The sequence below is a fragment of the Ruditapes philippinarum genome, unplaced genomic scaffold (assembly GCF_026571515.1).
Source record: "Ruditapes philippinarum isolate M1 unplaced genomic scaffold, ASM2657151v2 ctg389_1_1_1_1, whole genome shotgun sequence".
Lineage (NCBI taxonomy): Eukaryota > Metazoa > Mollusca > Bivalvia > Venerida > Veneridae > Ruditapes > Ruditapes philippinarum.
This window is the reverse complement of record NW_026858458.1, coordinates 128,052-143,532: the sequence shown is the minus strand read 5'-3', so window position 1 is coordinate 143,532 and position 15,481 is coordinate 128,052. Positions and strand designations below refer to the sequence as shown.

General features: G+C 35.3%; 1 protein-coding gene across 1 annotated transcript; it reads left to right on the top strand.

The window, feature by feature from the left end:
* Window positions 1–1,977: 1,977 nt before the first annotated feature.
* Window positions 1,978–15,194, top strand: LOC132753232 (uncharacterized). The gene is made up of 2 exons (XM_060743675.1): window positions 1,978–2,133; window positions 15,015–15,194. Exons 1-2 carry the CDS (start codon window positions 1,990–1,992, stop codon window positions 15,177–15,179), a joined length of 309 nt encoding a protein of 102 aa, XP_060599658.1. The 5' UTR covers window positions 1,978–1,989; the 3' UTR covers window positions 15,180–15,194.
* Window positions 15,195–15,481: the final 287 nt, after the last annotated feature.

Sequence of the window (15,481 nt, the reverse complement as noted above, 5' to 3'; positions counted from 1 at the left end):
TATTGCCCTTAACTTTGTAAAATTTTGCAATTTTCAACTTGTGTCGCACGTAACTCAAAAAGTATTTCACCTAGAGTCATGAAACTTCACAGGAATATTGATCAGCATGTGCAGTTGTACGCCAGGTATTTTCGTCTGGATTTATTCAGTATTTTTAGAGTTATTGCCCTTGACTTAGAAAATTTTTGCAGTTTTCAACTTGTGTCGCAAGTTACTCAAAAAGGATTTGACATAGAGTCATTAAACCTTATGGGCAGGTTGCTCAGCATATTTAGATTTGCACCTGGGGTTTCGCTTGTGGATTTATCCAGTATTTGTAGAGTTATTTCCCTTGACTTAGTAAAAAGATTGACAGAACAGTGGCGCGGTGGGGGCACCCGTGTCCTATGGACACATTTCTAGTTGAAGTCTGATTTTAAAACTATTTTCCAGAAATGATCACCATACTGAGACGAAGTGTTGCGCGCAACATTCGGGTCACTACCTTGAAGGTAAAGGTCACAGCATGACTTTGCAGCAAAATCGTGTCCGTCCCATAACTTTGTTATTTGAAGTCAGATTTTAAAACTATTTCACAGAAATGATCACCATATTGAGATGACGTGCAGCGCGCAACATTTGGGTCGCTTCCTTGAAGGTCAAAATCGTGTCCGGCCCATAACTTTGTTATTGAAGTCAGATTTTAAAACTATTTCACAGAAATGATCACAATATTGAGACGAAGTGTTGCGCGCAACATTTGGGTCACTACCTTGAAGGTAAAGGTGCATGACCTTGCAGCAAAATTGTGTCCAGCCCATAACTACGTTACTTGAAGTCAGATTTAACAACTATTTCACAGAGATGATCACCATATTGAATTGACATGTCGCATGTTACATTTGGGTCACTACCTTGATGGTCAAGGTCACAGCATGACCTTGCAGTAAAATCGGATTTTTACAACTATTTCACAGAAATGATCACCATAATGAGATAATGTGTCGTGCACAACATTTGGGTTGTTTTTATACTTTGAACTTTGTCTGTGACATAACTCTGACACTACAAGAGGTATCCTTCCTGTCTCCAAAACCTATTCGGGGAGCATCACCCGGTTCAACCGGCTCTTGTTTTCTTCTGTAATACACATGCGTATATATATGGAAAGGATTCAAACTTTGGCAAAACTAATGTGACAAGACAGACCGATTAAATTTATAAAAAGGAAACGATTTGTTCAAACATTTCTTTGTTTGCTTTTAGAAAAAGTAAAAAGTTGTGGCTCTTGTTGTTCCTTGTTTTTAGCTCACCTGTCACACAGTGACATTGTGAGCTTTTGTGATCGCTTTTTGTCCAGCATCCATAAACTTTTACTTTAAACAACATCTCATAAACCGCTATATCAATTTCATCCAAACTTCACAGGAATGTTCCTTTGGTGGTCACCTTTAAATGTTGTTCCCATGCAGAACTCTGGTTGACATGGCAACCAAAGGAAAAAACTTCTTTCAAAAAACACAAAGAGCTTAGATATTTGGCATGAAACAGTGTCTACCAAGTTTATTCAAATAAAAGCCCTGAGGTCAAAATTTGCCACCCCCTTGGGGGGGGGCATTGTTTTCCCTATATGTATAGAGTAAAATCTTAAAAAATCTTCTTTTAAAAAACCCAAAGAGCTAGATCTTATATATTTAGCATGAAATATTTTTTAGTGAGTGTCTACCAAGTTTGTTTAAATAAAAGCCTTGGGGTCAAAATTGGCCTTGGGGAGAGGGGTGTCTTTTATATTCTTTATATGTATATATTAAAAACTGAAGATACAAATTTGAGCTTGGTGGTATCAGTTTAAGATTTAGATTTTATATCTGCTTTTGTTTATAGTTTACAATATTATTTGTTCCTTATCATGTAGAGATTCTATATACAGGTGAGCGATTTCAGGGCCATCATGGCCCTATTGTTTAAGGAGGTTACTTGAATTGTTTTCATTTTCAGTACTTATCCTTAATGGCTGAGTTAGGTGAGGGTCCACCACCACAAAAGCCTAACAACAGTATGTTACCAACAACCAGACCTCCCATGCAACAACAGCATCATCAACAACCACCACAGGTGCAATCAAGATTTAATCAACCGCCTCCTAATCCCATGGTAAACTACATTCACACTGTTTGAAGTCTGAATTTTATTTTAAAAAACCCAAATATATATATATATATATCTCTTACAAATGGCTTAATTTTAGTCAAAAAGAGGGGCGTCGGTTGCCGAGTGGTTATGGTCGTTGACTTCAAACCACTTGCCCCTCACCGCTGTGGGTTTGAATCCCAACAGGGTCTTTGGATTCTTTCATGTGAGGAAGCTATCCAGCTAGCTTACTGAACGTCGTTGGTTCTACTCAGGTGCCCTTTTGTGCCTGAGGTCTTCCTCCACCAGTAAAGCTGGAACTTACCCATATGACCTATAATGTGTTGGTGTGACGTAAAACCCAATTAAACAAACAAACATTTGTCGAAAAGAGATGTTTACTATGTACATATAGTAAAAAATTAAAAAATCTTGTCTGAAGGTACAAGGCTTAGAGCTTTGATATTTGGTAAATAATATCATCTATGGGTCCTCTACTAAAGTTGTTTTAATTATGCTCCTAGTGTTAAAATTGCCCAGCCCCAGAGGCGATAGTTTTCCTTATATGTATAAAGTAAAAACTTGAAAAATCTTCTTCTTTGAATTGACAAAGGCTAGAGGTTAAATATTTTGCATGAGACTTTGCGAAGTGAACCTCTACCAAGATTGTTCAAATTATAGCCCTGGGGTCAAAATTTGCCCGCCCCGGGGGTCATTGAAGTTCACTATGAACATATAGAAAAAGATTAAAAATCTTCTTGTCTGAAGGTACAAGGCATAGAGCTTTGATGTTTGCTATATAATATCATCTATAGGTCCTCTACAAAAGTTGTTCAAATTTTTCCCCTGGTGTCAAAATTGGCCCTGCCTGGGGGCATTGATTCTCATTATGTACACATAGTAAAAACAGAAACTAAAACAAATGTTTTCTGAAATGGAGAAAGCTACAGTTAAGATATTTGACATGAAATGTTGTTTGGTGGACCTGTATCAAGATTGTTTTAAATTAAACCCTTGGGTCAAAATTTTGCGTTGCCCAAGGGGACAGTGACCTACTTTCTTGTCCTTTGATGTACAGCAATGAAATTTTGACCATGTGCACAGTTTTAGTTATAAAATTGAACTTTGATATCAGGTGACCTAGATTTTGATGATGTGACCTACTTTCTTGTCCTTTGATGTACAGCTATGAAATTTGAACCATGTGCATAGATTAAGATGTAAAGTGAACTTCGATATCAGCTGACCTAGATTTTGACAAAGTGTCCTTTGATGTAGTCATGAAATTTAAGCTGTGTGAAATATGAACTTCACCACCAAATTCACTAGACTCAACTGCATTGATATATTCCTACTCTGATCTTTTCTTTGAATAACAATAGATTTAACCACTAAACTGATAATAAAAATTAGATAGGTCAGGGATCTATGCATTATGACACTCTTCAGTTGTATAAAAACAAAAAAAAATCGGTTCCTACACTACTATTTAGTCAACAGTGTTGTAGTAATGCGGTGGCATAGCATTTTTCACAAATGCGATCTTGTTCTTTAAACTACAAGGGCTAGAGCTTACATATTTAGCATTAAACATTGCCTAGTGAACATCTTTTACGGTTATTTAAATAGAAGCTATTGGGTCAAAATTGGTCTGCAATTTCATAAATCATAGTTGAATAATAAGGGAAACAACTGATATTTGAATGTCTTTCATACATGTGTACATGTTATGATGTTCTGCAATTTTTCTAAAAAAAAGATAAAATAGCTGGGAGTAAGTCTAAGGATCATGACTTGTTTGCTTTTCAGAGATCTTCATGAAATGATTTGAGGTCATGAACTTTGGCAAGGCATATGTTAGCTTTGCAGGGATATTTATAAAATAATTTCAGCACATTATAAGGACATTATGATTCACACCATGTATAGACCTTTTTACGACGCGGTCCGTTGCTATGAAAAAATGACCGGAGATAGTATTTTTTTTGCGCATGCGCAATTTGCGTAGCGCAAAAAAGCCAAAGTCATATAATATGTTAAATAATTTTTCAAACTCTTGTGAAGTTAAGATGGGTGGTGGAATAACACACATTTTTTCCGGTTCCTTGCAACACATGGAAATGCACGTCACATACACTATTTTGTCACTTCACAAATTCAATAAACATTGATGAGATTGGTATAAATAAAAATTACATAAATTGCGATTAATCATTTTTGTCTCGCGTCTGTATAAAAGACTTCTTCCAAGAAACAACTGGGCCAAATATGATGAAATTTTCCTGGGATGTTCCTAGCATGAAGCTCTACAAGAATTGTTCAATTGGTTTGCTCCATCTTGGTCAGGAGTGCTAAAATTAGATTTTAAAAATGAAATCTTTAAAAAAAAATTCCTTCTCTGAAAGTGCATGGCCTAGAGCTTAGATATTTGTTTGTAGCATCATCTCATGAAAAATTGTTCAAATTATAGCTCTGGGGTCAAAAATGGCCTCACCTCAGGGGTTCATAAATTTTCCTTATATGTATATAGTAAAAACATCAAAAAATCTTGTCTTGACAATGGCTAGAGGTTAGATATTTGGCGTGAAACATTGTGTATAGGTTCTATATACATGGATTTATGTTCTCCATGTTAAGTTCTTTTTTTTCCCCCGCAAAATGAAGGTCAAGGTCACAAGAGGCCAAAGGTCAAATTAATATATTAAGATTTGTTTGTTGGCAGTGTATCTCCCTTATATTTTGATGTATTACAAAATAATTTGGTACAAATGTTCGCCATGATAGAGTGGTATGTTGCACACAAAACCAAGGTCTTCAGCTCAAAGGTCAAGGTCACATTGGGGTCAGTGCAAAACCGTGTCTGGAGTGTAACATACATGAAGTGATTTAGATATAATTTGGGAATGTTCTCCATAGTGAGGCGGAGTGTTGCTGGAAAAAATCAGGTGTCTGTGGTAAATGTCAAGGTCACAGGTAGGGGTCAAATGAAATAAAATATTTATTTTCAAAAATAACCTATATAAATGGATGGATTTTAATATAGCTTAGCACCAATGTTCTCCATGTTGAGTTGAGTTGTCTCTCACAAAATGAAGGTCAAGGTCACTTAATGTCATGGGTCAGATAAAAATATTAAGATTTGTTTGTTGGCACAGTATCTTGCTCAAATGTTCACCATTATTGGGTAGTGTGTTTGGCGCATAACCCAGGTCTGTCGCTCAAAGGTCAAGGTCACACTTTGGGGTCAGAGCAAAACCTGTGTCCATAGCTTAACTTTCATAGCATGGAGGGATTTTAATATAACTCGGGACAAATGGTCTTGATACTGAGGCAGAGAGCTTTCCGAAAAATACAGGTGTTTGTGTTAAAGGTTAAGGTCACACTTAGCAGTCAAATAAAAATGTCAAAATGTGTTTGTTGGCACTGTATCTTGCTTATGCTTTAAAGTATTATGCTATGATCAGAGGATTTTTGCATTGTTGAGCCCGCTTGTAGTGAGGTCGACTTAGTGGGCACTTTTCACGTTTAGTGGTTTGGTGTATGTACTTCCATCAGTCTGTGCTTTTGTCTAGATTTGTCTGGTCTATATCTTGCTCATTCTTTGAAGGATTACAAAATAGTTTGATACAAATGTTCACCATGATGGGGTGGTGTGTCACACGCAAAACCCAGGTCTGCTGCTAACAGGTCTAGGTCACACTCAAAACCCATGTCCAGAGTGTAACTTCTAGATACGTGGAGGGATTTTAATGTAACTCAGGACAAATGTTCTCCATAGTGAGGCAGAGGGTCATGCAAAAAATTCAAGTGTCTGCAGTAAAGGTCAAGATTTTACATCATGGTCAAAGGTCAAATAACAAATTAAAACATTCATTTGTGAGTATAACTTCTATATACATGCATGGATTTTAATATAACTTAGCACAAATATTGTCCATGGTGAGTTGAGTTGTCTTGTGCAAAATGAAGGTCAAGATCACAAGTGGTCCAAGTTCAAATAAAAATATCAAAATTTGGCTGTCTACTTTGAAGTTTTATGTTTAGTGGTCAGAAGATTTTTGTCAAGCCCACTTGTGCTGAGTTCAACATAATTGTCAAAATGGCTTTCAGTGTTGGCGTGTGCTTGCATGTATAACCAAACTTGTCCATGCCATAACTTCTTTGTGCATGGAGGAATTTTCAAATAACATGAATTGAGTTTTTTAGGCACAAATGTTCATCATTAGACTTCCTGTCATGCACATGAACCAGGTCAGAGGTCAAGGTCACCTAAGATGATGCAATGTCAAGATTTTGCCATGGGTATAAAAAGGATGTGTTGCGCTTTTACCACCTATGTATACATCTTTCTCCTTGATCTGAAGCTTATAGGTTCCGGTTTGAAAGTGCAAGGCCTAGAACTTGAATATTTTGTGTGTAATTAGTCGCCGGTAGAAACCGGCGACTATATTTGTAACAGTTTAATATTATACCTATGGTAGGAGAAGGCATTAATTTCTGTAAATAAAAGCATAACAATTACTGAACAATTAAAGACTTCTATTGTTTTCAGTAATCTCAAAAATTCAAACATACAATAATGTTGCTAAATGAAATGAAATATTCAAATACCGACATCGTAAAAAGCAACATTACAATATTTATAAAATGAATTAATGACGTATCCCTATGGACCAGTCGTTGAATTTAGGGATGCTTTTACTTTTTTTAAAGTGTCAAGCGTTGCTATTTTATGATAAATAAATCATGCATGATATTTGAAATGACACTTTTAAATTATCTGGTTGTTTGTATCATATGACACCTATTCTATTTTTTATCTTATTTATTATAAACAGTTTCTCCCAGAATCATGTGACTACACGTTGTATGTTATTGTTATGAAATCTATTAATAGTAACAAATGGCTGGCAAGATAGACATACAGGTAACATGTGAATGATAAAGCTGATAAAGTGCAAATCAAAGTAATTTTGTATGAAAAATCTCGGTATGACAGTAGGGGTCGGAATCATATTGGATACACAGAGAAAACTAATAAACCTACTTTTTGTTGATAGTTTATCGCACTGAAAGCAATTAAACATTAACTTTATCGTATATATAGTCTGATTTTATTAACCTGTCATTTATAAATACATTATAGGACTCATTTAAATAATCGATCCCACTTCGGTTTGGTCCGTGTAGTTTACGAGAATTAATGTGGAGTATATAAGTCATGGATTGAAAGTCACGCCAACTTTATGTGAAGGTTTTCGTTAATTCACAATAGGACAGTCGGTAAAGAGAATGCCTGATAAATGAGAGGTCTGTGGTTCGATCCTCACTGTTGCCATTGTTTTAGTACTCTTTCTTTATTTTTGCAGTGTATTTTAATGGAACAGATTTGTAGTGTGTTTTACGGCATTGAAAAGACATTTATTGATTTTAATCCGTTTTAATTTTAAATATGAATTCTTAAAAAACATGTTATTTAAAAAGAGTATATACATAACAAAATTAAGTAAAACATAAAAAAACGAACAGCATATATTAAGCATATTATTATAGATTCAATAATGTTAAAGTATTAATAAGAAAAAAACATGGACCAACGCGGCCTCGAACTTAAAACACGTTTGGCACTTAGATTATAAACTCGTGATTTACCCCATTGCGCTATAACGCTGAGTACACTTATTTTAGAGATACAAATTAAATTAAATTCCACCGTACAGCGTAAATCTCACGGAACTTACCGAACATCTACCGAAGATTAATATACTGTGTGCATCGACCGTGTAATCAGTATGTAATTGACAGGTTAATACGACAGGAATATTGATTTCAGCTAAATAATATATTTTTTCGATATTGCATAAGAATAATTTGTTTATGCAGACACCACTTTTACAGTAGAATTGCATTGTTTTATGCAATAATAATAAATTAAGCATATATATTTTCATAGCCACTTTGCAAATATTCGATGATCGGTAATAATTTGTCGGTAATTATCGGATGCTGAAGAAAACCATACGTATAAAGTAGAATTACAAGTAGAATTATAATCATATCAATTGCTTTACAAGCCTCAATGACAAGGTGTTAGATTTTAAGTTAGTTTCAAATTGAAGACTGTAGGTTCGATAAAGTGATTTTTTTATGTTTTCTTTTATAATACTTTTTGTATTTTGCAAAACTTGACCGTTTATCAAAATTATGAAATAAAAAAGTGCTAGAAATGAAACACACGATTTATCAACTTATATGCTTATTATGTTTCATAAAGTTAAAAGATATAATAAAAATCAATTTATGAAAACTACACACAGGATTTGTCCGAGATTCGAACTTGCGCCTACTACATGTAGGTTACAACTTCGTGATACTTACCACTAGGCCATCGAGCAGTATTAATTGATATAATTATATATGTAATTATACTTATAATAAAATCGTTTACATTAATCATAATAAGTTATGTAAACAAACGAAACAGCTCCCGAAAATTATTGAGTCTCGGGTAAATATTGCCAAACAATACTTGCTTATTTAATAATGATAACAGTTTCTTGACAAAATTGCTAAGCAAGTTTGATTCAAATATGATGTTTTATTATAACATAAGATAAAATTTTTGCATAAAACTCTCATCAAGAAAGATATAATTGTGGCAAGTAAATGAAAACGTGTTTATGAATAAACATTACTCAACTTATTGTTCCTCTTTTCTTTATACACTCTATTAAACTGATATTTTCTTTTATTTATGATAATACAATCATATTTCTATCCGGCGACTTGATGCTTTAGCATCAAAATCTCTACTTGTCATCTAATGAAACTACAAATTCTGTTCAAATTATACTCCTTGGGTTATTGGCCTTGCCCTAGTGAGTCATTAATTTTCCATATATGTACACTATAGCCTCGATAAATCGCTCTCCGTTATAACGCTAATCTCAGTATAGCGCTCATAGACCTTGGCTCCAAAAAAAAAAAAAAAAAATTGTGTAGATTTAGATTTATAGCGCGCCATATCCGCTATAACGCTTGTTCAATTTGACAGTCAAGTACAATAAACAATTATAAATAGGACATTTATGAGCACCAAAGGTGTGAAAAACATGCACAGGTTAGTGTTTATCCACTCTTTTGTTGTTTTACCTGTCTATCAGTCAGGCATCAACTTGTTTCCAAAATCTCAAATTCATATCATAACTTTGACATGGGCAACCGGTGGCGAGTATAAATAAATAACCCACACAAGCCCAAAATCAATTTAAAATCCTGCACTGTATTATAGAACGGCCCAGACAGGAAGTAAATGGCGTTTGATTAACTAGGGGATACAACTAAAGCTGGACTGTAATGGCTAACTGTTTACACTACATTTATTTGATGATTTCTATGTTCTGAATATGGGTCATCTGGGGTTGAAAATTAGGTTGCACAGCCCAAATATGGAAAAAAAACCTTGCTAACACTAACACACTAGAGCCATTTATTTTGGTCCAAATATCATAGATATTGGTCAAAAATATTGCTAAGATGATTTTTAGCTCAAGTTTGTATATCTTGGGTCAAAAAGAAGTTCATACAGCCCAAATTATGAAAAACTTTCTTAACACTTTAGAAGCTACTGTTTGGTTCAAATATCCTAGAAATTTATCAGAAAGGTTTTTTTTAAGATTTCTACCTAAAGGTTCATCTGTGGTCAAAAACTAGGTTATAAGGCCCAAATACGAGAGGACCTTGGTAACACTGTAGAGAATACTGTTTAGGTCCACATATTCTGGAAATTAGTCAGAAATGTTGTTTAGATAGTTTCTTGGTCATATATGGGTCATCTAGGGTCAAAAACTAGGTCACACAACCCACAAACATCGTTTACATTCTAGAGGTAATATTTTCATTCCAAATATCCTGAAAATTTGTCAGAAAGGTTGTTTTGAATGATTTCTAGCTCAGCTTTGAACATCGGTCGTTTGAACATTGATCAACCAAATATGGAAAAAATTTGTTACCACTGTAGAGGTTACATTTTTAGCAGAAATATCCTGGAAAGTGGTCGGAAAGGCTGTTTGTATGATTTCTAGTTCAGGTTTGAATATTGGTCATCTGAGGTAAAAAAAAAAAATGGTCACAGCACATAAAAAGGGAAAACCTTAATCACATTTTTATATGCCGAAAGAATTTCGGGCATATTATGTAATACCCCCTGGTGTCCGTCTGTCCGTACGTCCGTCCGTTAGCTATTTAGTTTCGGAGCATAACTTAAGTTCCATTTAGCCCACAGTATTCAAACTTCATAGGATGATTGTCCATATTGGGTAGAAGACCCCTATTGATTTTGGGGTCACAAGGTCAAAGGTCAAGGTCACTATTACCATAAAACTGAAAATAGTTTCCGGAGCATAACTTAAGTTCCATTTGGCCCACAGTATTCAAACTTCATAGGATGATTGTCCATATTGGGTAGAAGACCCCTATTGATTTTGGGGTCAAAGATCAAGGTTACTATCACCTTTAAACTAGAAACAGTTTTTGCTCAATAACTCAAGCATTAATCAACCTACAGCTGTAAAATTTTATAGGATTAACAGCTTTATACCCCTGGCGTCTTTTCGTTCATCCTTTGTAGCATTTTTACTTACAAGATAACAACTTGATGGTGGTGCTTTGAAAACAGCAACTGTATATATACATGCATGTTCTTCAGCTATAAAGGAGGATTGCTTTTTGAAGGAGGTAATACTGTATTTTACAGATGCTTCATCCTTACTAAAAGAAAAAGCACTTTCGGGCATATAATGCTCCACCTAGCGGTGCTCTTGTTACTAGTTCAGGTGCAGATATGAATGTTATGACATCAATTTAAGTTTATGGCATTATATCTGCCTTTCATTCATTGTTAACAATACAGTTGAGACTGCCTTAGTGACCCCCTGATTTCAACGACTCCCTGTCTTATCCGACCTTGTTTCAGTCCTCCCAACGTATTTTCCTATATAAATGGTCTGAATTATAGGACTCCCATGTGACAAACGACCCTAATTGTCTGGTCCCAATGCATCGCTTTGTCTGATTTAAACGACTTTCATACCGTTTAATCGTCCGTTAATCAGGTAAATAATACCTGTTTTAACATCCAGAGGGCCAAAATAAATAAGTCCAATCATTATCCAGTAGTCAGTACACTTCAAACAACCTTTACACAATTCTGCATCAATACACAGTTTACATTGTATGCAGGTATCAAGTGACCTAGTGTCTACTCTGTAAGCATGATGCAATCGAATTGAGGTGTTGTGTAGATAATGACCTCAGTAAACTGGATTAAAACTTGTGTCAGATTTTTTATAAATGATTATGGATGGCCAACGAAGGATTTTTTTAAGCAGCATTTTTTTTTTAGCTCACCTGAGCTTTTAGGATCGATGATTGTCCATCGCCCGTCCACATTTAGTTCGTTAACACTCTAGCAGTCGCATTTATTCCTCAATCATCATGAAACTTTGTCAGAACATCTGTCTCAATAATATCTCCGATGAGTTCGAAGATGGGTAATCTCCGGTCAAAAACTAGGTCACAGGATCTAAAAATAGAAAAAGCTTGTTAACACTCTAGTGGCTGCAGTTTTGATTAAAATATTCTGAAAATTTGTCAGGAAAGTTGTTTTGATGATTTCTAGGTCAAGTTCGAAGATGGGTCATGTCCGGTCAAAAACTAGGTCACAGATTCTAAAAATAGAAAAAGCTTGTTAACACTCTAGTGGCTGCAGTTTTCATCCAAATATTCTGGAAATTTGTCAGGAAGGTTGTTTTGATGATTTCTAGGTCAAGTTCAAAGATGGGTCATCTCCGGTCAAAAACTAGGTCACAGGAGCTAAAAATAGAAAAAGCTTGTTAACACTCTAGTGGCTGCAGTTTTCATCCAAATATTCTGGAAATTTGTCAGGAAGGTTGTTTTGATGATTTCTAGGTCAAGTTCGAAGATGGGTCATCTCCGGTCAAAAACTAGGTCACAGGAGCTAAAAATAGAAAAAGCTTGTTAACACTCTAGTGGCTGCAGTTTTCATCCAAATATTCTGGAAATTTGTCAGGAAGGTTGTTTTGATGATTTCTAGGTCAAGTTCGAAGATGGGTCATCTCCGGTCAAAAACTAGGTCACAGGAGCTAAAAATAGAAAAAGCTTGTTAACACTCTAGTGGCTGCAGTTTTCATCCAAATATTCTGGAAATTTGTCAGAAAGGTTGATTTGTTGATTTCTAGGTCAAGTTCAAAGATGGGTCATCTCCGGTCAAAAACTAGGTCACAGGAGCTAAAAATAGAAAAAGCTTGTTAACACTCTAGTGGCTGCAGTTTTGATTAAAATATTTTGGAAATTTGTCAGGAAAGTTGTTTTGATGATTTCTAGGTCAAGTTCGAAGATTGGTCATGTCCAGTCAAAAACTAGTTTACAGATTCTAAAAATAGAAAAAGCTTGTTAACACTCTAGTGGCTGCAGTTTTCATCCAAATATTCTGGAAATTTGTCAGGAAGGTTGTTTTGATGATTTCTAGGTCAAGTTCAAAGATGGGTCATCTCCGGTCAAAAACTAGGTCACAGGAGCTAAAAATAGAAAAAGCTTGTTAACACTAGTGGCTGCAGTTTTGATCCAAATATTCTGGAAATTTGTCAGGAAGGTTGTTTTGATGATTTCTAGGTTAAGTTCGAAGATGGGTCATCTCCGGTAAAAAAAACTAGGTCACAGGAGCTAAAAATAGAAAAAGCTTGTTAACACTCTAGTGGCTGCAGTTTTCATTAAAATATTCTGGAAATTTGTCAGGAAGGTTGTTTTGATGATTTCTAGGTCAAGTTCGAAGATGGGTCATCTCCGGTCAAAAACTAGGACTCAGATTCTAAAAATAGAAAAAGCTTTTTAACACTCTAGTGGCTGCAGTTTTCATCCAAATATTCTGGAAATTTGTCAGGAAGGTTGTTTTAATGATTTCTAGGTCATGTTCGAAGATGGGTTATCTCCGGGGAAAAACTAGGTCACAGGAGCTAAAAATAGAAAAAGCTTGTTAACACTCTAGTGGCTGCAGTTTTGATTCAAATATTCTGGAAATTTGTCAGGAAGGTTGATTGATGATATGTAAGTCAAGTTCGAAGATGGGTCATCTCCGGTCAAAAACTAGGTCACAGGAGCTAAAAATAGAAAAAGCTTGTAAACACTCTACTGGTTGGGGAGATAACTTCGGCTGGTTGATAAAGTCGGCTTTTTATAATTAAATCGAGTTATCGGAATTTTTAATCTAATCAAGCTCACCATCTCATACTATCGCTGGAATTCGACAATATCTTGAAATTTTGTCAAGTTTGATAAGATATATAAAAAATAACACAGACTTTTACCTGTTTGTTTACAAAACATGCCTATAAAAAATACGAGAATCCCATTGTTGTGCGCATGTGCAGCAGATGCTCATTTTGAGACCCGCACAGGGGTACTTTTATATATTGACCGACTACCGGTAAAGCAGACGACGTTTACGTATACATTTTGTAGATGAAATTCAGACTCACTTTTGTCTTGCTAACTCAGAAAAAAGGCTGATTATACAATTGTTATCTTTAAGTGGAATGGATTGAAAGACTGATGTTAAATGCTCCTTTTATATATGTTAATGTGTAGGTTGAATACCACTAAATTAATTTCCTCTTCTCTCTGTTAAGCTAAGCAAAAATAAATTTGAATCACTAATTCTTTAACTACATATTTCGTTATACGTTAATAAATGATACATGATAATGCATGTGTTTTTGCGTAAAAATGATTTACATGTTACATAGTACGTTGCATATAAATATCGTGTTATCATAGATATTCATTATACTAACGTAATGCTGGACAATTTTGGTAACAAATATTTTTTATTTGACATAAATGAACAGCAAAGAAATAATAAAATGTCTGAACATGTTATTTTACGTTTTAACTTACTCATTTAAGAAGAAAAACAAATGGCAGGAATTATCTACTCGGGTGCGTTAAAAATATCCTTTTTACGTACCTCTTCCAGGGCCTCTCAAAATTACCCATTATGTTCCTAAATATAACTTTTATGGTGATACCGGAAAATCGAAGAGCTGAAGTTTATTATGGTGCAAGATTCATCAGAATATGTAATCAAATAAATGAAATATGCCCCCAAAACCCTGATTTTCGGCCGAGTTATCTCCCAAACCAGTAGTGGCTGCAGTTTTGAACCAAATATTCTGGAAATTTGTAAGGAAGGTTGTTTTGATGATTTCTCAAAAATTTTCTTGGCGATGAGGGGGACTCCGCCCCCCTTCAAACCCCCCAAACAGAAGGGGGCACATCCCCCTTCTGGCAACCCCCTGATGTATCTTTTGGTTTGGGGGCCGTGCCGAAAAAGTGGTCACTTTTTTAACAACATTTCTCAAACAAAAACAAGTGTTGGGCGCCTAAATAAGGCATTTTTTCACCATTAGAGACAACAAAATGGGGGGTGGGGTGAAAAAGGCGTTAAAAGGCGTGTATATGACGTAATGGGTGAAGTAACTATATTTATTTGCAATTGGTAAGATATTATTCCTTCACACAGTTATGTATGTTAAAAGTCACAATAGTATATAGACAGATAGATGGTATTTAGATTTTAATTTTCTTTGAGACTGTATTAAGAGACTCCCTGTGATATGTGACCTTTTTCTGGAGGTCTCTTGGAAAGTCACATATGACAGTCTCGACTGTATTACTTTAGAGCCTCAATAATCAGATGAGAGATATAAGGGCCATCATGGCCCTCTTGTTTCATATTGTATGTAAAAATTTTATGTAATATTGATATATAAGAAAAGCTGAAAGTTATTTCCTGTGTTTTCATCATTTTGGTTTGTTGTTACTTTCAGGGTGGTTTTAATAATTTCCATAATACTCCAAATAGACTCCCTCCACCTGCAATGATGGGAATGAACAATGCTCGTCCACCAATGAATCAGCCTAATCCACCCCAGATGTTTCAACATCAACAACATATGCAACAGCCAGGAATGCAGGGTATGCATGAATGTTAACCTTTTTAGCTCACCTGAGCTTTAAGTGCTCAAGGTGAGCTTTTGTGATCACAATTCGTCCGGCCTCCATGAGTCAGTTGGTGCGTCCATCGTCAACTTTTTTTACAGACGACTTCTCAGAAAGCAATAAGCCAAATTTGATGAAATTTTACTGGGATGTTCCTAGGAATTCAGGAACGAAGTGATGGACCCATGTTTCATCCTAAGTTACGATCCAGTAGATAAAATCAGGTTCATCCTCATAGCGAGACAAAAAATATCTTGAAATGTCAAGCCTGGTGCATTTCTGGTTGTCAGTCAAC